General features: G+C 59.9%; 1 protein-coding gene across 2 annotated transcripts; it reads right to left on the reverse strand.

The window, feature by feature from the left end:
- Nucleotides 1-5,005: 5,005 nt before the first annotated feature.
- On the reverse strand, nt 5,006-27,910 carry Jag2 (jagged canonical Notch ligand 2). 2 transcript variants are annotated; one of them, XM_021655247.2, is made up of 26 exons: nt 27,272-27,910; nt 26,734-27,084; nt 20,022-20,079; nt 18,258-18,509; nt 18,104-18,164; nt 14,741-14,871; nt 14,540-14,659; nt 14,268-14,381; nt 13,843-13,956; nt 13,588-13,701; nt 13,452-13,498; nt 13,168-13,341; nt 12,279-12,429; nt 12,046-12,198; nt 11,856-11,969; nt 11,539-11,652; nt 11,000-11,113; nt 10,764-10,880; nt 10,320-10,347; nt 10,159-10,244; nt 9,578-9,691; nt 9,370-9,485; nt 8,761-9,009; nt 8,168-8,299; nt 6,706-6,862; nt 5,006-6,539 (listed from the first exon to the last, which is right to left on the reverse strand). In XM_021655247.2, exons 1-26 carry the CDS (start codon nt 27,701-27,703, stop codon nt 6,043-6,045), a joined length of 4,110 nt encoding a protein of 1,369 aa, XP_021510922.2. In that variant the 5' UTR covers nt 27,704-27,910; the 3' UTR covers nt 5,006-6,042. The 2 variants fall into 2 exon arrangements, with proteins under 2 accessions (XP_021510922.2, XP_021510923.2); XM_021655248.2 differs by lacking the exon at nt 13,588-13,701.

The raw sequence follows: 27,910 nt of genomic DNA on the forward strand, positions 1-27,910 counted from the left end.
CCTGCGCTGGCTCCGCCAGGCCGCCCAGTGTGCCTTATGTGTAACAGAACTGTTTGTCTTTTAAGTATCACTTTCCCACCAGGTGTGGTGGCACGCCATTAATCCCGGCACTCTGGAGGCAGAGGCAGGTGGATCTATATGAGTGTGAAGCGAGGCTGCTCATTGTTTTCCACTTCTCTGATGATGAGGTTGGATGGCCCTCCCTGCAGATCTGTCATCTGCAGTAGACATGGTGCCTCCTGACCCAGTCACTCCCTGGCCAAGCATCTAAAGACCATCAACATCTCGATCTAACTTTGAGGCACCCAGAGACTTCAGAGGTAAGAAATGCAATACCCTCCTGAAAGGTGGCAAGGAACTAGGAGGACAGATGAGGGAAGCTTCCAAGAGCCTGAAGGTCATTGTGACTGCAGGTGACAGTCATTCCCCGGGTGCAGATTTGGGTGCTGGTGGTAAGCAGTGGTTTGGAACACGTTCCTGGTGGACCATGAGCGAGTTGCTGGCTCCACAGGATTCGCCATGAACCCACCCACCTGAGGATGCTCTTTTCTAAGCTGAGGGAGTTTAGCCCAGGCCCTTTCTCAGTCTATTTTTTTGTTTGTTTTTTTGTTTTGTTTTTGTTTTCTTTTGGCTTTATCAGGGTTCTATATCCTTCCTAGTCCTCAGATTTGGGGACCTCAGGCCACCTGAAAACTTGCTGATAACCGGAGAGTGATCTGGGTTACCATGGAGACAGTGACGTTGGCTGGGTGTTGCCACTCCAGGGCTCTCTTGGTCGCCTCCAGGCCCATGTTTATTATCTTATTTAATTTGGGGGCTGGGTGTTTGTTTTTGAGACAGGGTCTCACTGTGTAACTCTGGCTGGCCTGGAACTCGCTATGTAGACCAGGCTGGCCTTGAACTCACAGAGATCTACCTGCCTCTGCTTCTCAGGAGCTGGGATTAAACAGGATACCCCGCCTCCGGGTCTGTTTTAAATTAGCCTCTCCATTGAGAGGTCTCTCCTTCATGAATACTGTGAGGCACCAGTTAAAAACCAGAACCCTGAACCTGAACAGCCCCAAGCGATTCCTCTTTCTCTGGTGCTGTCAGAAGTAGCACTTTCCTGAGGTCTTTCTGGCCTGGAACCCCTCAGAACAGCCCCTGCTCCGTCCTGCTCACTCCTTGCCAGCTGCCTTCCTCTGAGAGCACACCCCTTGGGGCATCTCTCCCCAGCGTGTACCCCAACCACCTCTGCCACAAGCTTCTGGGTCCTCAGGGACCAGAAGAAAGAAAGAACATGGCAGGGCAGACCCGGCCTCACCAGCCTCACTCTTCCCCTGGTATACTGGTACAACTCAAGTCCCAGATGCCTTCAACCCGAGATCTCCAGGCCCCTGCCGACCTGGGCTGACCTGGTCCAGGGTCTGATGGAGAGAGGTGAGGCCAGCTGCATCTAGGAGAGATGAGGTCCACCCTGGAGCCACCGCAGGGACAAGCCAGCCTCCTACAGCTTTGGCCTGCAGGGGTTAATGGGCCCAGCTACCCTGGGACCAGGTTCCCATGTAGACTCTTCTCACTGCTCCCTGAGGCTGGTTTCTTCGGAGATACCGCAGTCAGAGCTGTCGCCAAGCATAATCAGCCAGTGCACTCCCTTGAGCCAAGTGCCAAAGAAGCAGCCAGGAGGGGAGCCTGCCTCCTGCTCATGGCAGTGAAAGTAAGTATGGGAGGCAGAGATTCATGGCCACAGAACTGTCCTGTACCCACACCGAGCTGCCAATCTGGACTTAGTTCCCCAGGTCAGGATGGTGACTGGGATGCTCCGCAGGATCTAGACTGAGCAGGCCCTAGATCTGTGGGAGAGAAAGGGCAATTTGACCTCAGCTCTGAGGAGGATTATGTTTCAGGTGTTGGGCTACAGGCCCTGCCCCTGCTGTCTAGACTGCAGTGCCAGCCACAGAGCACACATCATCCCACATAGAAACAGTGGTGGGGAAAGACGAGGCTGCGCATCCTGCCGGAGGAGTGAGCACCCACTGCCTACACTCCAGTCAGGCACCCCCTCCCTCCGGGGTTTTGTTGTCATCCCCAGAATCCAGACCCTGGAGCCAGGCAGCCCATACCTGTTGGGATACAGGAAGTCCCTGTGGATACAGGAGGCCGCTAATGTAATCCTGCTCTGCTGCCTGGCCCCCACACCTATCTCTACACTGTGCCTGGCTCATGTGTCCCTGCTTGGTGGCTGTCCTGACCACACCCATCTTCTCTTTCTGCACCGCATCCAGTTTCTAAGGGCGAATGAGAGGTTCGTACCCTGCCGGGATACATGGCCTCCAGACCCCAACTGGAAGGAGGGTCAGTTCAGGACATCTGCCTGAATGTGGCCTGTGAACCCAGAGCTATCTCTCCCAGCTTCCTGGTGCTAAACAAGTAGGAGGATGACAGGAGGGGCCCATAGTTTCCCCGTGGCCCAGACCATGGCAGGTTCCCGGCAACAAGCTAGCTCTAGGGTACAGAGCAGGCTATCTGAGCTGGGCCACAGTCAGTCCCAAAGTTTGCTCTTCTCCATCTGGGCAGCAGAGTTTATGGGTAGGGGATAGGAGCAGTGTCCCCAGGCAGATGGCCAGCTAGAAGGCTATGACAGTTACAGGGACAGACACTGATTTCTCCTCACACCGCCAGGGAAAACCCAGGGCTAGTGCCAGCCTCGGGGTGACAGTGTGCAGCAGATAGCTGGGCCTGTGAGTGAGTTCTCCTTTGGCTGGACTTGCTGAGGCATCAGGCCCCCATGGAGCTCATTACTCAGCTCTCCAGAGGGAATGGGCTATTGTGGGAGTAGGATGGCCCTGGCCCTGACCCTTGCCCATGGGAGTCCTGCTGTCAGCTGAATGGTCTACATTCCCCTACAGTCAGTGGCCACACTGAGAGTGGGGCCAGAACTTACAGCCCAGTAGGGACTCGAGACCAAGGAGAATGTGGAGCAAGCTAAGTGGCTGGGCATGGGCCACTCAGACTAGTGTAGCTATCAGCACGAGCTGGCGGTAGCCAGTCTGCGGACATCCATGCTGGGGGCCAGGGTACCTGAGTGGGGCCAACTCTCAGCTGCCAGGCAAGCCAGGCCTGAGCAGGGTATAGTGTGTCAGGGAAGCTGGAACCTGAAATGGACCAGCACACTGGACAGTACCCAGCTACTCACACCCTTGATACGCACACAGCACGCGTGCCATTCCCACTTTAGTCTGCAGCAGCACCTTACCTTGGGTAGGCATGAGGTAGACTGCATCCTATGAGCCCCCTCTGGTCTATGGACTCTTCCCTTGGCACCAGTCAGGCAGTCATGAGCCTGCCATACACACCCTTGAAGAATGATTTAGCAACACACACACACACACACACACACACACACACACACACACACACGGTACCAGGACTTCCACGACAGGCCCCATACCCTGAAATGGCTGCTGATGCCATTTCCATCCTTTGTCCCTGAGTGGCATCTGGGTTGTGTGTGTGTAGTCACTCATGTTTGTGAGGAGACATGCATGGGTGTGTTGTGAGTGCACGTGCATTTGTGAATACACAGGGGAGCCCGAGGTCAGCCTTGAAAATCATTTCTCAGAAGCCATCCATCTTTAGTTTGAGGCAGGTTCCCTTGGCCTAGAACTTGCAAAGCAGACAAAGCTGGCTGGCCAGTAAGCCCCAGGGATCTTCCTGTCTGTCTCCCCAGCGTTGCACTCATAACCATGTGCCAGCACACCTGACTTTTGATGTGGGTACTGGGCATTGAACCCCTCTTGTCATGCTTGGGTTCTCTCCACGCCCTGGGCATCTTCTGAGGCTCATTGTCTCATTCTACAGCATCTGCTAAACTTACCTGAAAGTTTTCAATTGGGTCCACAGCTCTTCACCTCTGTAGGTTCTGCTTGGTTCGGAGCTCACAGCACTTCTTAGCTATCTTCTTAGAGCATGGAAAGCCACCTTGCTCTATGGTTGATGACTGAAAACCCTAACGGCCATGCAAAAACCTCTGCAGTCTGTCCCTCGGGTTGCTGATCCCAGGCCGGGCTTTCTGTATGTAGGTCTGGGCTTCTTGACTGTGGTCTGCTCAATGACCTTGAAACGTCATTTATAACACAGGTAGAATTCTGGGGTGGGGAGGCTTGCATTTATTTCTACCATGCACTTGAGGGCCTCAGGTATTATCACTTAAGAAGAAACTTGAAGCCTAGGGGGCTTTCCGGGCAGTGTGATGGTGGGGACGTAGGCCTCATGTCTTACCAAATCATGGTGAAGACCGACCATGCCTCCCTGGCAGTCTTGCCTCCGGACTGCCCAGTGTCTCCGTGTCTATTACTGCTGGGAAGACAAAGCAGGTACCATGAAGACCCCCATCACATGCACTGTAGTCCAGAGAAATGGCACAAGGTATCCCCAGCAAAAACCCTGGCAGTTGTCAGGCCAGGTTGTTTACCCAGCAAAAAGTAGAGCGAGACCCACCGCTCGAGAACTAAGCTGCTCCTCACAGCTGTGAAATCTGGCCCTGCTCTTTGCCTTCTGCCAGCCTCTGCCCCTCAAAGGGGCTAAACAGCCTGTGTACAGACTGGCAGGTGGCCCCAGGACTGGCTCCCAACACCCAGCCCTGAGGCCACCACAGCTCATTCCTTTGTTCTCACATAAGATATAAACACAAGGGGGCACTGGCCAGAAGTCCATGCTGTCCTTGGGCTTCCTTCTCTCAAACTTGGGGTCTCTTAGGCCTTCTGAGCACATCATTTCTGAGCAGTTCCCTGTTTCATAAAGGCCATTTACCCACACTCTCCGTACCCTGTCCCCAGGACAGTACCACTAAATGCAGCGTCAACTACTGCAGAACTCCAGCGATGCTCGAGGCTGAAGTCACCTACTGCGCTGAGGTCAGCAGAACCACCTGACCTCAAAGACCCCACATCAAATGGCCCAACCCCCCCATGTGTCCCTTCTCCCTATACCCCAACTACAAGTAGAAAAAAGGAACAGCCCAAAGAACAGGGAGGCCAAAACGTTTAAGTTATTAAATCAAATATACAGAGTGATTCATTTAATATGTACATATTTACAGAAATGCACTTTCTCAAGGAGGGGGGCCGGGGCTGGCAGGTGGGCAGCGGCCTGGTGCCCACGGCAAACGCTGACAGCTGGGAGGGGGTCTGTGTGAAGGCACTTGTCACAAGCTTCAATACTGCCGCCATCCCGGGAGGGAAACCGAGCAGTTGGGAAGGGCACTTCTGAAAGCACAGTTGGAGATCTCTGGAGAGTTCTGGGCGGAGGAAGCAAGGACAGTGGGCTGGAGGGGCCGGCCAAGGCACGGGCCAGGTCTGCTTGCCAGCCTTAGGCCACGCCAGTGACCTCCAACCCCTCTGACAACCACAGGCGCCACCAACAGCTATGGTACCCGGCACCACATGGGCCACCACAGGTCCCACGGACAGCTACAGGCCAGCCCCAGCAGCCAGTGCCACTGACAGCCACAAGCCAATGGCCACAGATGTTCTAACAGCCACAGGTCCCACTGACATCCACAGGCCAGGCCGACTGCCATGGGTGCCACTGACAGAAAGCTACAGCTAAGACAACAGCCACAGTCCTGCTGACAGCCTCAGGCCATACTGTCAGCTACAGAGCTCGCTGAGAGCCACAGCCCAGCCCACGGGTCTCCAGCCAGAGAGAAACTCAAATGAGGAATAAAAAAGAAGATTCTGTAAACAGCGACAGCCTGTGCTAACAAACATTATACGATTTGGTGAGAACACAAGCACGCCCTGCTCTCCTGCCACAGTGCGTGCGGACACGGAAACTTTACAAAAATAGCAATGATCCGAGAATACTCCGTTGTTTTCTGCCTGACAGCCATTGAATAATTTATACAAGGTTAAAGAAACGTAAAAAATAAACATTTGTTTTTTGTTTTTGGTTTTGTTTTTTACACAAAATAAAGAAACTATGCACACGGCCTTGGCCTCCTATGGTCCGGCAGGCAGCGTGGTGCCGGCAAGAGTTCTGGGTGCCAGCCTGGCAGCTGGCCTACTCCCTGTCGGCACAGCGCACATCCTTGCTGCTTCTGACCGCACGGTTGTCCACTTTGGGCCCCGGAGCCCAGCAGGCTGGCCTTCCCAGGGAGCAGCTGGGGTCTTTGGTGAATTTGTGTGAGAGGAACTTCTCTGCCTCTGGGGAGTCCCCGTCTCCACGGCCCAGCTCCTCATCCTCCTCGTCCTCCCCACCAGCCCCGTGGCCAGCTGGCCCGGGCAGTGCCTCTGCTGCCCTGCGGGGCGGCGGTGTGAAGTTCTTGCACTGATAGAGTACATCCTTGTGGACCCCGGGGCCCAGACCACTGCTGCCCGGCCGCTCAATGGGGTTGCGGATGGGATTGAGCGGGGCCCACTGGTTGTTGGTGCTCTCATCCCGTGGCAGGCGGCTCCTCTCGCGCTCTTTCCTGCGCTTTCTGGTCCACCATACGCAGATGACCACGCAGGCAAGCCACAGCACACTGAACACACTGCACAGCACAGGAACCAGCAGACCTAGGTGGAAGGAGAGGAAGTAAGCATTCTTGGGGGCCCAAGACCAGGCGAGGTCTCTTCGGATTCCGGAAGGGCGCTAGTGGCAACAGATGCCTCATCCCTCGGAGAAGCATCCACCTGCCGATTCCCACCGGTCTGTGAGCCACCCCCCGCCACGCCAGCTCACCTGTGGAAGAGCCGCCCATAACGACCGTTTCCACTTTGACCTCAGTGACAGCCAGAAGCAGTGAGCTGTTCCCCCGCTGAGTGATGGCAGCCACAATGGCATGGGCTGTGCTCTGGATCAGGCTGCTATCCGCCAGGTCCCTTGCAGGGCTGAAAGACTGTAGCAGAGGATGACACTGGGGACGGCCCTCAGGTACCCTGTCTGCATCCCAGGAGCCTGCTATGGCCGCTGCCCATACCCTGACCAGTTCCTAGCCAGATCACAGAGGGCTGCCATGGGTGGAACTGAGTCAGTGGCTGTGCTGTGCATGGCAAGGAGACCGAGAGACGGGAAACTCAGTGGACAGGATCTTGATGGCAGGAATGTGCCCAGCACAGAGACTTAGCAAGTGGCCCGACTCTCCCCGTCAAATCCCTGCAACCTATACGGGGACTCTCTCAGTCCACCAGCTCCCAGATCTGCGCCTAAAGAGCTACACAAACACAGTAGGCCCCCACCTCTAGCTCTCCTTGTGTGCTCTGACCACACCCTAGCACCCAGCCTGCACCCAAGACATTTCCTCTTCTCCCCCACTCCCGAATACCGTGCCCTTCATTGCTACACACCACAAGGCTACCTTGATCTCCTGCCTCAGCCTCCCGTTTGCTCGCCCCCACCCCGCCATGTCATGGCTGCCTCTTTCAGGGATAGTTCCAGAATATCCTCTCCCACCTCCTTTGTGCAGGGGAAGGATCCTACCCAAGAGCCCACGTCCACAGCTTCAGAAGCCAGGCAAAAGGGACTTGTGCTCTGTGGCTGAGACAGGAGCCCTGCAAGTTGCAGCTCATGAAACTCCATTTCCCACTAGCCTGGTGCCCACCTTGGCATTTCTGCCTCTGCCCTGGGCCTGTCAATGCCTCTGTTCAACCATGCCTTCCATACCATGTAGCCAGCACTGCCTCACTGAAACAAGCTCTTGTTAACTGCACTGGGCTCTAGGCCATTCCTCATCATAGAATCCCATCTCATGTCCTTGTTGCCTTCCCACGGACTGCCCACACCTGCAACCCCAGAACTCTGGAAGGCAGTGGCACGCGGATCTCTGTGAGTTCAAGGCCAGCCTGGTCTACAAAGCAAGTCCAGGACAGCCAGGGCTACACAGAGAAACCCTGTCTCAACAAAAGCAACAAGACTACCAAGCACCTGAGCATCTTGGTATTCTCTTATAGCTCTTAAAGCCCAGCTTGCTGCTGCTGTCCAAGTGGATACAGCATCGCACACACCCAGCCCACTTTGCTGTGGAGGTGCCGGGGGAAGGGGGGGGTGAGGGGGTGCCAAACCAGGCTCCTGAAGTTCCCATTCTCCAGCCTCCATTATGCCATGTAAACGGCCCCTCCTCCAGTTTGCCACTGCCCCCCAGGATGCCAGCATTGTCACGGCCACTGAGGGTTTAGCGCCCGCTCAGGCCCCCACTCACACTCACCATAGCCACCTCCACGGCACTGGCCCCTGAGGGTGCACGGTCACAGAGCAGCAGCAAGAGGCGGTCACGGGCCGCTGCCCTCGTGGCAGGCAAGGCTCGGATGCCAGAGCAGATGGCGCCCACGGTGGTGCCCTGAGCAGACAAGCAACAGGTTAGCAGGGCCTAGGGCCAAGATCTGAGGCCACTTATCTCTCTGCTGGCAGGGGCGGGGCTCCGTCCAAGAGGCAGGAGAGGAGCAGTGGGAGCCTGACCCGGTACATCTGTAGGTAACAGAAGGGGGTTGGGAGGGTGGGGGAGGAGCTTAGGAAAAGTACAGTCTGGCAGGATGGGCATGGTGGGTTCCAAGCACCCGTCGCAGGGGTCAGGCAGGTTCATTCTAAACAGCCAGAGCATGAGGATGGGACACTTTCAGAAGCAAGAACTAGCCTCTGGATGGCAACCCTGCGGTCTAGGCACCTGGAACGCTGATAAGTAGACAGCCCAGACTCTCCCTCTGGCCCACAACCATGGGCCTCTGGTCTATGGGTGCAGAGCCTCGGCCAGGCTATCACTCTGGGGTGAGCTCTGAAATCCCAGGTGCCGGGCTCACTGACCTGAGGCACTTGGTCACGGTTAAATCGCAATGTGAGGCGCGCACAGTTGTTGTCCAAGTGGGCAGTCCGTGGCAGACACGGGGTGCTGGGTGGCAGAGGCTCCTCAGCCGTACACTCCCCCCAGTTCTCACAGGGTGGCTGCAAACACTGACCCAGGGTCTTTTCCTGGCACTGCTGCCCTGGTGGGCACTGGGCACTCAGAGCACCGGGATGGCCAGATAGCAGACAAGGCTTCCATCCACACCACACCTGGGAAGACACCCAGGAGACACACCAGATGTGGAACCACAGGTAGGCACAGGCAGCACATCCAGATAAGACAGGAGTCTCACGCCAGTGTCTGCACCACCCACCGGGGGGCCCTACGGAGGCAGGCAAAACTCCACTCCGGAAAGGACTTTCTGTCAACGCAGGAAGAGCTAGGCGGACCCTGGGGTGGCCCTCGGTTTCCCTAAGTGTACTGGAAAGAGAGGTGGGCCCAAGACCCCTAGAATGACCCTCGGAGGTGGGCAGCCTTATCCACACACCCCCACCCCTGTACCAGCCTCTTGATATCTGAGTGAGCCTTGAGGCTCAGGTTACTCAGGGTGGGTGAGGGGCCGGCCCCACCTTGCTGCAGTCCCGGTGGCCATCCTGGCAGCGGCAGCTGTTGCAGTCTTCTACCCAGGAACTCCCATGTGGGAAGGACACGCCCCGGGACCAGCAGGGCCTCCTGAATATGACCACTGTGGTGAGAAGGAGGAGGCTCAACAGAGAATCCAAGCACTGGAGGATGAGCTGGTCCACGCCCTGACCAACACGGTCACGGCTGGCCTACCTTCCTGGCATCGGGGGCCAGAGCGACCCGGCGGGCAGCTGCAGCGATAGCCATTGATCTCATCCACACAGGTGGCTCCGTAAGCGCATGGCGAGGACTGGCACTCGTCCACGTCTGCAGGGAAAGTGGCTGTGTCTCTTACGGCGGGCTAGCATCCCACACAGGGACCGGGGTGTGGACAGGCAGGAGGACGGGAGGGTGAGTGCGGCTCAGGCCCTTGACCCACAGCTACCTAGGCTGAGAGTGTTGCTGCCGCTGTCAGTTTGCCGATCTGAAGCCCTCTGACCCACAGGCTGGTTCCCTCCTCCGCCACCTCTGTCTGCAGGGGCCTCTGAGGTGACCACACCCACAGAAGCACCCTCACAGTCAGAGGGAGCCTGAGCACCCTGCAGCCTGCCTCCCTCCGCCCAAGATGCTCTTCAGGGAGGAACTAGGAATCCACAGGACAGACACGCAGGAGAGGCCGCCTATCAGGGTATGGACGTTGGTGCTCCTCAGCTCTTGACACCGAGGTCATCAGGAGGGGCCAGGACAGACCCCCACCCTCCATCCCACTCCTTCTATCCACCCAGGCCGCTTACTGATACGGCAGTCGGGGCCCGCAAAGCCAGGCGCACACTCGCAGCGGAACCAGTTGACGCCATCGACACAGATGCCCCCGTTGTAGCTGCAAGGGCAGGGGGTGGTCAGAATGGGTTCCCCGAGATGCCCCCCGCCCCCCGCCTCCCGGGCTGCCACTCACCAGGGCAGAGGGTTGCAGTCGTTGGTGTCTGGATTTGAGGGGAAAGACAGGGGTTATTTCAGCACACGCTCCCCCAGCACACCGGGGCAGCACGTCTTTTGTGTCTGAGGTTCATGGGTAGACACTATCCTCTCCACACCAGCCTGGCACGGCCAGCAGGGACATGCCGGGAAGGCTCAGGAGCCCCAGGCAAGCCACCGGGAGCGGGGCTATCGCTGGAGTGGGACCTATGTCTCGGCAGGAGCCCCGGGCTGCACAGCATTGGGTCAGGGGAGAAGATGGACGCTGCAGATCCGGGATGGGGCAGCGCAGGTCTCAGAGCGTGGCTGTGAGGCGGACAGGTGGAGGGGCAGGTCTTCCGGGCAGTGGGAAGAGAGGGCGGGGAGCTGCGTGGAGATAAGCAGGGCCCACAGGCCTCCCCCGCCGGAAGCCCCTCCAGCTCACTGTGTGTGCAGGTGCGGCCCTCCCAGCCATCCCGGCAGATGCAGGAGAACGAGTCCCCGCTGCCCACACAGGTGCCTCCGTTGGCGCAGGGGTTGGGCAGACAGCTGCTGTTCTTGGCTGCAAGGAGGGAGAGAGGGCTGCCTGGGCTGCCTGGGCAGACCCGGACGGCTGGGGCAGGCAGCGCGGGGTGGTGGTGGGGTGGTGGTGGGGGGCGGTACTGGGGCTGAGTGCCTCACCGATGGTGCAGGTGCTGCCCTTCCAGCCCGGGGGGCAGGCGCAGCGGAAGGTGTCGCCGCTGTCGTAGCACGTGCCGCCATTGCCGCAGGTGTAGGCGTCGCACTGGAACTCGCCTGCAAGCACACGGCCGCTCAGCAGGCAGGCCACATCGACCACTGCGGGGTCCTGGCGGGCAGCCCCCTGCTTGTTTGTGCCCCCGCCCCGGGGCCACATCGACCACTGTGGGGTCCTGGCGGGCAGCCCCCTGCTTGTTTGTGCCCCCGCCCCGGGGCCACATCGACCACCGAGAGGTCCTGGCGGGCAGCCCCCTGCTTGTTTGTGCCCCCGCCCCGGGGCCACATCGACCACCGAGAGGTCCTGGCGGGCAGCCCCCTGCTTGTTTGTGCCCCCGCCCCGGGGCCACATCGACCACCGAGAGGTCCTGGCGGGCAGCCCCCTGCTTGTTTGTGCCCCCGCCCCGGGGCCACATCGACCACCGAGAGGTCCTGGCGGGCAGCCCCCTGCTTGTTTGTCGTTCCCCCCTCCCCCCAGCACTCACGTGAGTGGCAGGTCTTGCCCTTCCAGCCATCGTCACAGGCACAGTAGAAGTCATTGACCAGGTCATAGCAGCGGCCGCGGCTGTGGCAGGGGTCGGGGAGGCAGTCGTTGGGATCTGGGGGGAGGACGCCGGTCAGCGGGGGTCACCGGCGCTGGGGAGGGCTTCACGGAGAAGAGCAAGAGCTGGGCCCAAGCACATGGGAGCCTGGGATTCCACCCCATGACTCCAGGCTCATGCACACAAAGCTGAGAAGGGCACGGGGTGGAGCCAGGCCTCAGTCAGCGGGGCAGTCCGGGGAAGGCGGGGTGCGCACTCACTGATATCGCAGAGCTCGCCTTCCCAGCCGCTGGGGCAGAAGCAGCGGAAGGCGTCCACCTCGTCGATGCACGTGCCCCCGTTGTGGCAGGGCTGGCCCATGCAGTCGTCAATGTCTGTGGGAGAGGCCGGGTGAGCTGTTCCTGCGGCCAGCCGGCTGGCCCTGCCCCACCCACACTGCGTGCCACTCACTCTCATGACAGTAGGTGCCTGTGAAGCCACTGTCACAGATGCAGGAGAAGTTTCCCCCAGGCAGGCTGACACAGTGCCCGTGAGGGCCACATATGCCAGAGGGCGCCACGCCGTGGGCCCTGGACCCTGCTTCGAACCCGCAGCCATCAATCACTGTGGGAAAGATGGGCAAGGATCAGACCCACCTCCATCTGGGCTCCCACCCGCCCGGGGGGGAGGGGCGCCCCCGGCACCTCGGCACGCTCCGCCAGGGCACGTCTCCCTGCGCGTTGAGCAGTTCTTGCCGCCGAAGTCTTCTGGGCAGGCGCAGTAGTAGTCACCCTCGAGGTTGTAGCAGCGAGCACCGTTGAGGCAGGGGCTGGGATCGCAGAGATCCAAATCCACCTGCAGGAAAACGGGGGCGTGCATCTGCGAGGGTCCAGCTCTTCACGGAAGCACCGCTTACTCTACACAACCAGGCCCTCTCCGCCTTAGACCAGGCGGGGCCAGGCCGAAGCTCCCGCCCACCCGAGAATGTCCAAGCACCATCAGCTGGACGGAAACACCTGTGGGCCAGCAGCCCCCTCCTACCGCCCTCGCCTCCACAGCGGCCAGGCTTCCTCTGCCTCCCACAGGCAGCATCCGGCCTTGGCTCCTCCTGCCGGCAGGAAGGCCAGCTTCTGACCCCCATGTTGCCAGGCTGCCCTCAGAACCAAGGGAGGTCCTTCCTGCAGCCACCATGCTCCCTGGACCTGAAGCCAGGCCTCTGCCATGGGCCCCTAAGAAGCCCACTGAGCAGGAGGCTAACCCTTTTTGCAAAGGCCAGAGCAAAACCACGTATAGCCAAGGACCAAGGAGATCACCCAATAGGGGTCAGAGCGGTAGCCGTGGCAGTCACCCACTTCTTCCCAGGCCCACCCTTGCCCCGAGATGGGCCCCCACATAATCAGATACTTGATTCTGCCTGTGGGGGTCTTCATGCAGGCTGCCTCCCTGCACAGTTCCATGAGATCGCCATGTCAAAGGACAAGCCTGTCTCTGGGGATGCCATAAGGCCCTCCCAGCCAGGCTTCTGAGGACCGTGTGGGCAGTGCTCCCGGCACACCTTGTGGTAGCTCCCACCCAAACCTCCCAAGTTATTACCTCACAGTGAGGCCCGGAAAGGCCCCTCGGACAGTGGCAGCGGAAGCCATCCACCAGGTCCTCGCAGACGCCGCCTCGGCGGCAGGGGCTGCTGGAACACTTGTCGTACTGCAGTTCGCAGTGCCGGCCTCCGAAGCCCCGTGGGCATACACACTGGTACCCATTTACCAGGTCCTAGGTGTGTGGACAGGTGGGTGGGTGAGCCTCATGCAGCTCCATCCCACTCCCCTCCGGCCACCCTCCCCCCTCCCCAGCCTCGGCAGGGCACATGGCAGCCGCCTCACCTTGCAGGTACCTCCATGCTGACACTGCCCGTGACAGTCATTGATGTCTAGGGGCAGAAGGGCACGTGGGCAGGGTCAGGGGGCGCCCCCTCTGTGCTCCCCAGCCCGCCCACCTGCACCGCCCGCCCATACTGACTGATGTGGCAGTTGATGCCCTTCCAGCCTGGGAGGCAATCACAGTAATAGCCGCCAATCAGGTTTTTGCAAGAAAAAGCATTAAGGCACGGCTTCCCTTCACACTCATTGGCGTCTGTGAATGAGACAAGGGGAGCCGTGGGGCTCAGGCCCCACTTTCCCACAGTGCCCTGCACCTGGCACCCGCAGCCCCAGCAGCAGCAGCCACATGCGCAGCGCACAACCCATGCACAGACGGCCCCCAGGGAGCCCTTACCCAGCTGGCAAGTAGCCCCCACCCACTGCTCCGGGCAGATGCACTCAAAGCCGTCCACCTGATCCACACAGGTGCCTCCTGCTGCGCACGGATTGGAGGCACACTCGTCAATGTCTGCGGGGGAGGAAGAGAGAGAGAGAAATGTCGGGGTGTGGGAGGGCAACGTCAATGGGTGTAGAGCATGGCCAGTGACTGTGGGGCCATCTCTGGTCAGGATGGACGCACGGACTGTGGGGATGGGGTATGGTCAGCGAGTGTGAAGGCGTGGCCAGTGAGCGGCGACACAGCCCATGGGGGTTCTGTCTGCAGTAGGGATGCCTAGTCCCATGTAAAGAAAGGAACCCGTTGTCCACTGTGGACTCAGCCCTCTATCCACACCCCGAGGTGCTGCCCGCTCTCTACCTTGTGGAGCCCCAGACACTCACCAAGGGCACAGGTGGGTCCACTCCAGCCCGACGGACAGTGGCATTCAAAGCCTGACGGCACTTCATGGCAAGAGCCCCCGTTGGCACACGGGTTGGAGGCGCAGGCATGCTCGGCTGTGGAACCGGAGCGAGGAGATGTACCTACCAAACTCAGCACCCGTCCCCAAGCCCACAAGGCCCAGCGTTCACTGGGCGGTGGGTACAGCCCCACTGCACAAGGCAGTGAGAAGCGGGCGCAGCCAGGCTCCCTGGGAAACGGCATTCCAACATACCCCGCTCGCAGTTCTTGCCCAAGTAGCCCTCTGGGCAGGCGCACAGGTATTGGTCAGGCTCAGCGTTGATGCAGGTACCCCCGTTGACACAGGGGTGGTGGCTGCCACAGTAGTTCAGGTCTGGGCACAAGGGTAGGGCTCTCAGGGGTGGGCCCAGCTTCAGAGCTCACGGCCTGGCCCTGCCCACTGCCCACCATCTACCTTTGTCACAGAGCAGGCCACCCCAGTTTGTCTCACAGTCACAGTGCCAGGGCTCCACACAGCTGCCGTGCACGCAGCCAGGGTAGGGGACACACTCGTCACAGAACTTGCCCTGCCAGCCATAGCTGCACCTGGGGACCGAGTGATGAGGCCATGAGCTGGGCAGATGAGTAAGGGGTATGGGAGGCAGGCACAGAAGTACAGGCCACCCCCCCCACACACACACACACAAACACACACACCGGGTCTTGGCCCTAGAGAACAGCTCTGAGCCAAGCAGGGGTTACAGCCCGCCGGCCAACCTCACTGTCACGGGCATTCCCGGCTACTGGCCGAGATGGTCGGCCCAGCTGTCCCGTCACTCCTCCCTGAGCTATTCTAGGACTCAGCCCTGAGCCAGGCCCCACAAGCAGGCGCCGGGAAGGAAGGCCCAGCTGAGGGAGGCCCAGGGATGTAGTGCCAGGTCCTGCTCCCCAGGTGCTGCTGGGACCACAGCAGCAACCAGGGTCTGAGAAGGATGAGGAGACATCAGGAGAGGTCATGGCCACCCTGGCCCAAGGGCTATGCGACCTTAGGTACCGCCCATCTTCTCATTGCTACTTAAGGGCAGAGGTTTCTCTGATTCCTAGGAAAGTCCAGCCACGGGCTGCCTAGTCGGCCTGATGGGAGGGCCACACTAAGTGGGGCTGAACCCAAAATGTGGACCTGAAGGTCTTAGCTGACACCATAGCCTTAAGACCTGGCTTTGCCCATGCTGCTGATTAGTGCCGCCCTCTGGGGAGTCCCTCAGGATGTAAGTAGGTGGCCAGCAGAGGCAGCAGGTGGGAGGACAGGGCTCTCCATGCTGCCCCCTGGGCCCTGGACAAGACTCTGGGGGGCCCCTTCCTTAAAGGCTAAGGTCCTGTGGGGCAGGAATGACGTGCAGGCCACGTCACTTCCACGCTGACACCCGCCACAGGAGTTATTTTTATAGAAGGAAAAACCACAGCCCTTCCTGAGCTGCCTGGAGCCACGCACACAGGCAGCCGTCAGCCTGGCTCAGCCTGGGGCCACGCACACAGGCAGCCGTCAGCCAGGCTCAGCCTGGAGCCACGCACACAGGCAGCCGTCAGCCTGTCAGCAGGCCCACATAGGGAAGCTGAGGCTGTCTAAAGGATGTAGCCCAGAATGTCCGAGACTGGTCCACAGTAGACTTCCCATCTCTACCTGGAGTCTTCTCTCCAGGTGACATGGGGAGTTGAGGGACAGAAATGAGGCTGTGACTAGCCTTGGGTCATCCACCAGGGAGCACCATGGCTAGCTCAGAGCCCAGACCCTGTGAGTCCCAAGGGTGAGTTCTCCACCCTGGGCGGGACATCCCGCACCAGACCCCACCTTGTGGCTTTTCTGCCAGCAGTTCCAGGGCCTGGGGAGGGTGGCAGGAAAGCGCAGCCATCTCCGCAGTAGCATCCGGTTGGGGAGGGGCGTCCTCTGCTGAAACCTGAGCCCTGGACAGCAGGAGGCCATTTGGCCTCACCCTCCAGCCCAGGGAGAGGCGGGTGGCCCTCACTTACTGCCCCATACCCCGCAGCTCATTTCCCCAGTGTTCCTGTCTGTGTGCTACCCACAGCCTTCCTGTACTGTCGGGGAAGCTGACTTCTTTCATCTCCCTCCTGCCCAGCACTGACCACACGGGGACCACATGGGTAAGGCCACCAAGGTAATGTAATACTCCTTGGGCCACAAAGTGAGCGCAGGGTTGAGGGCAGGCTCCCGTGTTTACCACCAGTGGGCCGCATCTGCCCGTAACTCATGCCTAGTTCCGGCAACCTGCTCAGAGCCAGGCTGTAAAAGACTACACCAGGAAGAGAGCTATCCCCATGGACACCTTCTGCTGCCCGCCCCGCCCCCGCCTCCTCCTAGGATGTGGCCCATCCTGAGCCAGGTGCTCCACACACTGCTAAGTCTGTCTGAAACCAGCATGTGCCAGTGGCCCTGGGGGAATCTCCACTGCACATTCATTTCCGTTTGCCTTGGCTGCTGCTCACATCACCACCAGGCCATCACCACCACATCCCTCCCCAGCCCACCTCAACTCCCCACCCCCTGGCCATCCTCTCCAGACTAAACAGTCTATGCCTGTGTGAGTCACTTGCCTCACTGTCCTCATCTGAGAACACACATGAAGCATGCCTGTCCCTCAGAGGGCACCCAGGGATGGTGAGAACCAGCATGGCTGGAGGACCTTGGCAGGCCTACGGCTGTGGCTCCACCAACCTGAGAGCGCCTCATCTCTAACCCTTTTCCTACACCCTCCAACACCTCAGCTCACACACCCGAGGGTGACAACCTTCGCCCCACTCTGCTCTACCCTCTATGCTAACACCTTGACTTCATTACCTCCACAAGGCTTCACGGGCCTCCAAGGGCTTCTACTCTCTGCTCCAAGCTGCAGGACCTCTTCCAGCCTCCCTTTAGCTCTGTCAAGCCCCTTGCCAAGCCGCCTGTCAACCTCTGTCTACATGCCTCCAATGCTGCCATCCAAAATTATCCCCAGCCTCTTCTCTCCACCTGACCACTGGGCTCTGAACAATCCTGGGTACCACATGCTCTGCTGCCTTAAGGCCAGGCCTATCCAAACGCCCTTTTTTATGCACGCCAGCCTGCCTCTCCCATAGCCATCCCTACCTCGGCCACCACAGTGCCACAGTTTAGTAGCTCCAGCTACCAGGTTTGTGGGTCCTTCTTGGCCATCCTGCGCACATACATCACGCTTATCATCAAATCCCTGCCCCTGAAAATGTCGACAGGCCCTGCCCACACCTCCACCCCACTGGTCCATGACTCTCCTTCTGTGGCCTCCCAAGTACGTTCCCCCTCACTGCCACCCTGGCTCTTCCTACCCAGTGGCTATGTGGTTCTCCTAAGCCTCTCTTGACAGAGCCTCTCTTCTCCCTAAGCCTGCACACCTCCCTCTGTGGGACTGTGTCAGTCTCTCCCAGTACCATGCTCTCTGGGCAGCAGACTCCTCATATTTATGAGTGTTTACTCACACACACTCACACACACACACACACACACACACACACACCTTGGCTTCCGTCTCTCGGTGGTGTGACCACCTGGCTACTTCCCTTGTCCCCATCTAGATGCCCTATGGGGAAGGCGTCACTGGGCACACCACATGCTCAGGACAACACTGCTCCCTTCACAGCCATGAGGTTCACAAGGGCGGGCCACTTCAGCTCTGTGGCATCTGCCTCCCTGCACGGTGGGTACCTGGCATGAAACCCATACTCCGTGGCCTACCGAAGCCCTCAAGGTGCCCCAGCTGCTGCGGGCTCAGCAGCAGCTCGGGTAGAGAAGGGCAGGCATGGTGCTCACCTGCACTCCCCAGGCACGGTGCATCCCCCGTGGAGCAAATTACATCCTTGTTTACACACGGCTGGAACAGAGGGGCAGAGAGAGAGGCACGGCTGCAGCCAGCCCTGCTGGCCCTGCCCGGGGCGTCCCGCCCCCACTCTGGGGACCCCCTCACCTTCCTTGCACTCCTTGCCCATCCAGCCATCCATGCAGGCCTTGTTGCCATACTGGTCGCAGGTGTAGTGGCCGAAGAAGTCGTTGCGGGGCCGGCAGAACTTGTTGCAGGTTGCGCTGTAGTAGTTCTCGTCGCAGCGCACGCGGATCTGCAGCTCCAGGTGGGCCACGTGGCCACTGAAGTGCAGGCTCTTCCAGCGGTCCTCGGGGTTGATCATGCCGGCGTGCGACACCCGCTCGATCAGCAGCTCCTCTTTGGGAGCAGCAGAGTCAGCCAGCGGCACCGGCCACCCGTCGGTCCCCCAGGGGTGCAGCACAGGCCTACCAGGCAGCTTTGGGGGACACAGGGCAGCCGGGCAGAGGAAGGCTGCCACCCCTGCAGGAGCCAGGGGCACAGGGCAGTGGAGACACTGTCCAGACCTCTGGGGAGGGGGGTGGGTGGGCAGAAACTCTAACCCAGGGCCCTGGAAGCTAGCACTCCTGCTCCACCCTCAGGAAGATAGGTTCGGGTCAAGAAAGCTATAAGCCCTAAGCTTCCTTCCACACTCGATGGGCACCACACCAGCCATGGGCCACCATTCTCTCCTTCCTGTCCTGCCTCTGGCTTCTAGAAGCACCCTACTGACCTGCCTCAAAACACAATTCTGGGACACCATTTACACAGGCGAGACTGTCCCGCAGCTGGACCTCCCAGTGCACAGTTCCCACCACTGCCGTTTGGGAGCCTCTATGGCAGCCCGTCACAGAGCCCTCCTGCTCCACTCTTTCCTCCTGCTGCAGCCAAACAGGACCACATGGGTATTCACTGCCTTGGGCTAGAGCTCTCCTAGTGCCTCTGCCTCAGGCCTACTGGCCTGCCCTTGTTAAGGCCCCTGATTGCCTTCCTTGGACCTTGGCTGACCCCTACCCTGAGCTCCCTGCTCTCCCAGTTCACATATCCTTGGCAACATCACTGGTGGACCTGGGTTTCATGGTCAGATTGCTCTGAAGGTCTCAATATCTGACCCTAACCTCAGGTCCAATCCATCAGCCGTCCTGTGCCTCCACCTCTGAGGACAGCCAGAGCCCCATACTCTCAAAGCCGCCTGTTTCATCTTCCCTGTTGGCTTTATTTTGGCCTTGCAGACTCTGCCCAGACAGCAGCCAGAGCACTCCATCCCCACGAAAAGGCCAGTATCCTCACTGGCCCCAGAGCCTGCTGGACCTCAAGAGAGTCTTACTGATGGCCTCAGCCCCCACCACAAAGAACTCCACCCAGATCTTCAAGCTCCACCCAGATTTTCTGATCCTGCCTCTGGGTCTTTGCACCTGCTATCACTCTTGTCTCAAGGAGCTTCCCCATCTGTCCACGAAAAACCTCTGCCTCATCACTGAAAGGCTGACGTGACCTCGCCACATACACACACCTCACATAGAGCAGTCAGCTTTGAGGTGGAGGAAATGCCACAAAGCCAGATACCCACACAGAGGGTATCTCATTCCACTGTATCACCAATATGGACCCCAAAAGAGTGCACTGAGGACACCAGGAATGAAGACACTATACACACAGCTTTGCAAAGCTACAAATATGGAGAGCTTCTTGACACCAGAACAAGATCTTCAAGATACATGAGCTGTTGCCCTCAGCAGCCGGAGGACCGTGGACCTGCACACAAGCACTCTGGCCCAGAGGACAGTTCCTCAGCACCTTGGGGGAATTCTTGCTGGCAGCCTCCGTCCACCTAGCCACCCACCCACGTCCCCCAGTCCAGGGCACACTCACCATCTGGAGTGGTGTCATTGTCCCAGTCCCAGGCCTCCACAATGAGGGTGAAAGAACGCTGCAGATACAGAGGGCAGCTGGTCAGGGGCGGAGGCTCCCTCCCACCTGCTGCTATGCAGGTGGGGGTAGGGTGCAAGCCCCTGGCCTGTGTGGCTCTGGCTGCTCAAGCCTAGCAGATGACCCTGTGGTATCCTCCCATCGCCATCCCCGTCCCCAACACTGGCCTGTATCCTCCACAGACCCCAGATATCCCAGCTCAAAAGTGGAGGACTCTCCCTGCTGCACCTCTTAGGAAACTCTGCCTCCTTACTCTTAGGGGTCCCCAAGGCTGAGTTCAGCTCCCCCTTGCAAGCTCGTGAAGTCAGGAGAGGATGAAGGGAGGGGTTGAAGCCTCTGTGGGCAGAGCAGTTCCTATGGGAACACATCCCTGCCCCTCACTAAGGTTGGAAATATGTGCTGCTCTATATTTTCAGCCCACGTGAGAGGATGGTGCCCTGGCTTCTCAACAGTCCCTCTAGCAGGCGCGTGGAGGTGTTTTCCCAGAGCCCCCAACAGACAAAACCAGCAGAGTGTAACTGTCAGCCTAGGATACGGGTTAGGAGGGTCTCTTGCTGTTCAGGTAGGGGATAGTGAGGCTCAAGAGATGCTCTGCTCAGAACAGCCTCAGTCTCTAATTATGGCCAGCCCTCACCATCTGTCCCTTCTGCCCCAGGCCACATGATGAGTACTGCTGTTAGCTGTTACCTTGGCAACATAAGACCCGCCCTGTGAGAGGGTGGCCTAAGCCCACCACCCTTGTCCCCCAGGCACAGCTTCCTCTGCAGCCTGGCTATGCTGTTTTCTCGGTCCTCGAGCCCTCCCCTCAGACTCACTGGAACCCCATCTACTCTGGTCTAAGCCTTCTAGAACTTATCCCATTCCCCCCTCAGGCTGCCATCCCGGCCTCACTGGGCACGGTGTTGAGAGACCCTGTCCAGTTCCCTGTCTGCTGGCACCTCAACATGGACAGCCTCACTTCCTACTCTGGCACCTCCTCCTCCAAACACCTGTCTTAAGACACAGGGCCCATGCCACTGTGAGCAAGGCTGAAAGCAGAGGCCCACTGGTCCCCTCTAAAAGCCCCCCGGATGAATGAAGCCACTGCTAGATTTCTTAATACTAAGTGCCCCTTAAGTTCTCTTCCCCACCCTCACACCCTAGCTGCTCCTCTCCCTGGTCTCCAAGCAACCATGGGTCTCCCAGCCCCATCCACCAAAGCCTAAGAAATCCTCACTGTGCTCTCTTCATCTGCCTGGGTACAGAGCCTATCGGTGCTCCACAGTTTCCACCTGCGCTCCAGCACACCATGCCAACCACCCGGAAAGCCATCCTCAGCGGTGAGTGGGGCACCCAGTCTCTTCCCAGGCCTTACCTTCCCTGTTTCTTCAGCGTCCTTCACCCACCCACTGATTAGAGTGCAGAGCATAGTTCACACATTGCCTACAGCCCCTGTACCAACAGATGGAGCCAGAGAAAGTGAGGGACGAGCCTGGGTCATACAGCCCCAGGAGAAATAGGCCATAGCCCAAGGGAGAAAGCCCTGTGAGGGCTGAGAGTGCAAGGAATGTAAAACAGGGAGGGCCAGTGCACAGCACACCACAGACCCACTGTGGACATCCTCACTGATTCCCATCAAAGCAGGTGGCCAGTGGGATCTGAGGCCAGCAGCTTTCAGCACTCTGCTGCTGCACAGGAGCAACGAGAGTAGGCTGGGCGTGAGCTCACTGCCATCATTGCCACTAGCCAAGCCCACCAGCTAGGTATAGAGGCAATAGCCACAAGGCAGGCATAAAAGCTGGGGTCTGGATTCTCTGCACACACCTGGGCTTCAGGCAAGCCAGGAACACTCCCAGGAAACCCATGCCAGCCACACAGGTAGGGTTACCACCACCTCAGCCTGAGCCCAGGGCTCCGATTACCTGCTCCCGCAGGGACACGGGCCCGCCCGCTGCCCAAGAGTGCCTGTCGCCCGCCAGCTGGGCTCCCTACACCTGGATGGCAGGGAGTCATCCAGGGAGAACCTGAGCCAGCAGGCAGGCGGCACCTGTGGCTTCTCCCCACCTGCCAGCGGCCCCCCAGCTCCTCCCTTCCCCCCGCCTCCAGGACCACATCCCTCACTACAAATGGCAGTGTGCATCCCTGCCTGGGAAGCCAAATCCCACAGGTGGCAGAGGGACAATGGCGCCCAGGCAAGAAGCCTGTGGGATCTTGGGGTCCTTGGAGTGTGTGTTGGGGGGCAGGCTGGGAAAGCTGGAGGACTATGGGAGAGACAGAGAGCTATCACCTGCCCAGGTTCCCCAGAAACACAAAGAAAATCCTGGTCCCTCCTCCTAGGCTGGCCCTCATGGGCCACCTGCCTGCCTGCCTCTGGAGGTCTGTGTATCAGAGCTTCTTCCCACAAGCCTGGCCCCAGCCCAACTCCAGAACTGTCTGGTCAAACTCCAAGTCTACCTGCAATCCTCTCACGCAGCCCTCAGACAGAGCTAACAGAACAGCAGACAAACACAGGAAAGGCAGACCTGGGCCCAGTGTGCCACCTGGCCCCATTGCCAGGGTACTCAGCAGCCCAACATCAGGTGCTAGTCCAGCTTTCTAAGCTAGACCCTGACAGAGCTCAACACTTGCTGCCAATGCCCCGATCCCTAAACACAGACACATTTCTTAAAATCAGAACTTTGGAGAGGCCTAGGCCCTGTCAGCATTGTCACCCAAGGGAACGGGGGAAGGGCCAACCCTCTTAGGCTCCAGTCTACCTGCAATCCTCCATCTAGCCCTCAGACAAAGCTAACAGGACGGCAGACAATAGGCCACCCCATGCCAGAGCTTAGACAGCCGCACCTCACATGAGACTAGCCGAGGCCTAGCCTAGGTGCCCCAGTCACCCACTGATGGAGAACCCAAGTTCCCACTATGAAGAAGGAAACACCCAATCAGCCAATGGGTACCCTAACACTCCTCATGGTCATCTGAGATTGCAGCTAACCCAGGATCAGGACGGAGATGGCCATACCCAGCTCAGGATGGGGTGTGCGGACAGGACTAGTCCAGGACAGGATGTGTGGACAGGACCAGTCCAGGATGGGGTGTGTGGACAGGACTAGCTCAGGATGGGGTGTGTGGACAAGACTAGTCCAGGACAGGATGTGTGGCAGGACCAGTCCAGGATGGGATGTGTGGATGGGACTAGCTCAGGATGGGGTATGTGGACAGGACTAGTTCAGACCTTCAGTCTGCTAACAATGATGTCTCTGGGTTTGGGGATTAGTGTTCCTCATCTCACTACCAAAATTCTCTACGTCAGGCCCTCGCCTGACTCTCTGGGACCTCTCACTGGCCTAACCCACTTCCCACTCCATCTAGATCCCCCAGATGCATCTGCCGACCCAGATGCTCACCTTCACCCTCTGCCCATCACACTACATCCCTGTCTTCCAACCACTTCTGTGGGCCTGGGGAAAAAGGGCTACCCACTTCCATGTCTGAATCTTGCTCCGACCAGGTTAGCACTTTCTCTTCCTGGGAGACCCCCAACCCGTGAGGGAGGTCAGGTGCAGAATTAAGTGCCACCTGCCCCTAGCTCCACCCAAGGACTCAGGGTCTCATGGGGATATGGGAGGCGTGGGACGTCCACAGGTGTGATGAAGAGGTCAGTGCCCATCCTAGTCCCAGAAGGCATGGAGGGCAGTATGACCCTTCAGTGTACATGCTAGGCACAGATTCCAGAATAGCCCATCTGGGTCACACAGAGCCAGGCCATGTGTCCATGCACCAGGCCTGCTCCAGCACCCTCTGCCTGACTAGTTACAGCAACCTTCAGCCCTCTGTCCTAGTGGGACAGTCCTCTCCTGACCACCTTGCCTTGCCACACTCAAGAACACACTTGGCCATGTGCTGAACAGCCAGGAGGGGAGAGGAAGGACTTACACAGGACAAAGCCACACTGGGGACTTCAGTTGAGGACGAGCTGGGCATCCTACAGACCTAGGCTTCAGGACTCCCTGTCAAAAGGTATTGCATCTACCTCAAGAGAGGAGAGCCAGGCTCCAGAACTGTGGCTATGTCAGCCCTTCTGAGACACGAAACCAGGTCAGCCTCAGACCCAGCTAACACTCTCTCATGAACCCCAGATGAGCCACGGAGCTCACTCTGCCACACCACCCGTCTTCCAGTCTGACAGTGCAAACATCACTGCTCTGCCACCAAGGAAACAGACTGGACAGCGCCGCGCCCCTGGGCTCAGACGCCAAGCTGCTCAGGCAGAAGGCCTGTAAGCAGAGACCTGCCCTCTCTAGCAGCCTTTCACAAGCAGAGCACCACTATATGGGCTAAAAAGTGCCTTTCTCCTCACTCAGCTCACAGGAACCCCCTGAACACACCATCCACTGGACCCCAAAGGAAAACACCTGTTCTCCTCAGAGCCCTCTGTCAGCCACCTGCTCAGCCCACAGAGCTCAAGCATGTGTGGTGAACATGGCCTCCCTGCTGCTAGGTAGAGGCGGGCATCAGAGCCACTCCAGGGAAGACACACATCTCCTGGGACCATCTGCAATCTGATGTGGGTTGCTGCACCTTTCCGCATCTAAGAATCCACTCAGAGGCTCTGAGATACACCCAGCGCCACAGCGACACCAGTGCAGGCTGGGGGAGGGGGGATTTAGGGGAGTGGCTTGTGACGAGACAGTGCTTGCTCTCACCTGTCTTCCACACCATCCCATCTTTCCTCCAACTCAAGGAACCCTGTTGCCCCCAGGAACCAAATGCTCCAGTGGACAACTGGATTCCAAATGCACCCTGGCTTCCGGGCAGAGCTGAGCTTGTGGCACCCCAAGCAGCATGGCCGCAGGGCTGTTGCCGAAGAGCGGAAATACCAATGAACTGCCATCACGGCACCAGCTCAATACCTGGCAGCCAGGTCATGCAGCAAGAAGGGGAGAATGGGAGCTAGAACTGTCCCCCAAACACAGGATACCCTTTAACCCCAAACCTCCATCCAGGCCTAGAAACTTGTCCAATCCTAAGGCATTTGGGGAAGCCAGCTGGAAACAGAATGAAGAAGGTTAAAATGTCCTCAAGACCAGGTACCCTGACTCCAAGAAAGGCCAGGGCCTGTTCCATCCCGTCCCACACCAACCAGCTGGCCAGCGGGGCAAAGAGCCACAAGGGACACGCGTTGGCCCGCCACATTCCTCCAGGCCCTCCCTGCCCCCACACCCACCGCTGCCAACTCGAGCAGAAAACACATCCTCAGGTAGCGATTTGGAGCCACGCTGGCTCGGGCCCAAGCGCAGATGACAGGCTGTGGGCCCTGCTCAGACCTGCCTGCTGTGCTGCTGTGGGGGCGAAGGGGGCGGGGCCCAATAGTAACTGCCTAGGGCCCCTCCCATGCCTGCCCCTGCCTTTTTTCATTTCAGGGACACACTTCCTATCACAAGCCCCCAGGAGGTGTCCTGGCTAGGCCCTGGAACAGAGGACACCGTACCTAGCGGGCAGGAAAAGGTGTATTTGGAGACGCAAGCTGGGTAGCCTTGGAAGAAGGAGTTATCCGGGGCTCAGAGCAAGGGCAGAACACAGCCCTCCCAATCTTGGCCACTGTTGGTCCCCAGCTCTGTATCTCCCTCAGGACCAAGGTACCAGGCAGACACTCCCACGGCCTCGGTGGCTGGACCAACCGCAGGTCCTCTGTCAGGAAAGCTCTTGGGTCACTGTTATGCCACTCCACTCCCTAGTCAAAGGCCTCCAGACCCACTCATACCAGCTTTTTTTGACCTGATTCTCAAGGCTACGTCCACATATACTTCCGAACCTATCTAATGCCACACCTGCAGACAGTCAGGTAAGGGTATGAACCAGGACCGGAAAGCGAACAAAAGCAAGCACCATAAGGCTCCCTGCTCCCAGGCCTTTCCATCACAGGCACGGGGCCTATCTCCCCCAGTGCTGGATCCCCACCATCCTTCTTCCTAGCATGCCCAGGCTTGGGTTCCTGCCTGAGCTGGCCAACCCTAAGCAGGCAGGATGCTTCCCAATTCCAGAAACTAAGTGCCAGAGAGGGTTACAACTTGCAGCCTTAGTTAGTGTCTCTTCCCTTTGGGAGGGAGTCTTCCCATCTGTAGCAGCTTCTGCACACACACACACACACACACACACACACACACACACACACACACACACACAAACACACACACACACCAGGCCATCCCAGCGCAGGTCCCAGGCGCCTGTCCGTACCCCCCGGGCATCCAGGAAACTGCAGGGCAGGAACAGGCTGGCCGCGGGCCCGGACTGCTCCGCCAGGGCCTGCCCCAGACCAGCCCCAGCACGCGCAGGGCACATGCCTGCGCAGCCTGCTGGGCCGCAGGCGCCTCGCACCTCCCCACGCGCAGGGCGACGTAGGCACACTCCGAAGCCGCCGTGCAGGAGGGCCTTGGCCACCCCGCCCCGCCGCGACCCCGAGCCTATCGGCCCCCAGGCTACCCCGCACGCCCACGTGGCCAGGCGCGAATCTGGTCGCGAGAGCACGGGCCCCAGGCCCGCCCGCTGCGCGGCGCCCCCTGCCGGCCCCGCCCCGTCTGGGCGCGCGCGGCCCGCACCCGCGCGGCCGCAGGTGCTGAAGGGACCGCGGCGGGCGCCGAGGCGCGCAGGGAAGCTGAGTGCGGGGGAGGGGCGCACGTACCGGCCAGGCGAACTGAAAGGGAATGACGACGAGGCCCGGGTCCTGGTGGCCGCCGGTCCGAGACCGCGCGCGCGCTCGGTCCCCCGCAGCGCCCGCCGGCGGCAGGTAGAAGGAGTTGCCACCCAGCACGGGCGTGGCGCCGTAGCCGTAGTTGCAGGGCCCCGTGGGCGTCACCTTGGCCTGGTACTCCTTAAGGCACACGCGCACGTACGTGTCGCACTCGTCCCGGCCGCAGCCCCCCGCGCGCGTCGTCCGGCCGTCGCCGTCACAGCAGGCGCCGCTCAGCAGCTCCCCGTTCACGTTCCGCAGCGCGCTCAGCTGCAGCTCGAAATAGCCCATGGGCCGCGCCGCCTAAAAATAAGGCAGCGGGGAGTGCAGGGAGGCGCGGGCCGGGGGTCGCCGAACCTCCGCCCCGCCCCCACCCTCCCGCCGTTCCTAGGGCTCCGGACTGCGGCCGCTAGCGCGCCGCCCGGCCCGGAGGAGCCGCCCGGCCCGGTGCGCCCCGTCCGCGCCCGTCGCCGCCGCGCGCCCCGCTCACCTGCACGCACAGAACCAGCAGCAGCAGCAGCAGCAGCAGCCGCCGAGGCAGGCGCCCCCAGCCGCGTGCCCGCATCGCCGCCTCGACCCCGCCCGCGGCCCCGCCGCCGCCGCCGCCGCCCGCGCCCGCTCCAGCCGCCGCGCCGGCCTCCAGCGCCCGCCCGCCCTCCGAGCCCGGCGGCGCACAGGCGGCGGCGGCCGCACAGGCGGCGCGGGCGGGGTCGAGCGGTGCGCGCGGGCTGCGCGGCGGGCGTGCAGGGGAGGCGGCGGCTCCGGCTCGTTGCGGCCGCGCTCCGGCGGCCGGCCCGGCTCCCACCCGGCGGCGGCGGCGGCGACGGCGGCGGCGGCGGGTCCCGGCCTCGGCTCTGCGCGCCCGCGCTCCCGGCACCGCAGCCAACAAGTTCGGGACGAGACTGACAGCTCGCTCGCCCATTCGTCACCCGCGCACCTGCATATGCATGAGAGGGCGGGGCCTCGCAGTGGGGTGGGGCCGTTGGGGGGGCGCCGGGGGCGCCCCTGGCTTTAAAGGAGGCGAGGGCGCGGTCTGTGCTCCGGGTGGCGGGGCGCAGGGCCACCGGGCTGTGGCTTCTCCTGTGCCCAGGCTCGCTGAGGTGGGGCTGCTTCTGCTCCAGAATTCTCG

The sequence above is a fragment of the Meriones unguiculatus genome, chromosome 7, assembly GCF_030254825.1.
Source record: "Meriones unguiculatus strain TT.TT164.6M chromosome 7, Bangor_MerUng_6.1, whole genome shotgun sequence".
Taxonomy (NCBI): domain Eukaryota; kingdom Metazoa; phylum Chordata; class Mammalia; order Rodentia; family Muridae; genus Meriones; species Meriones unguiculatus.

What these genes read in the sequence shown, in the direction of transcription:
- Jag2 (XM_021655247.2), bottom strand. Translation starts at nt 27,703, where the DNA reads ATGGGCGAGCGAGCTGTCAGTCTCGTCCCGAACTTGTTGGCTGCGGTG. An exon ending in TTTCCGGGCCTCACTGTGAG is followed by an intron (nt 12,430 to 13,167) that starts GTAATAACTTGG and finishes GTTTTCCTGCAG; the next exon opens with GTGGATTTGGATCTCTGCGA. An exon ending in GTGCCGTGGAGGTGGCTATG is followed by an intron (nt 6,863 to 8,167) that starts GTGAGTGTGAGT and finishes CCTCTGCTACAG; the next exon opens with TCTTTCAGCCCTGCAAGGGA.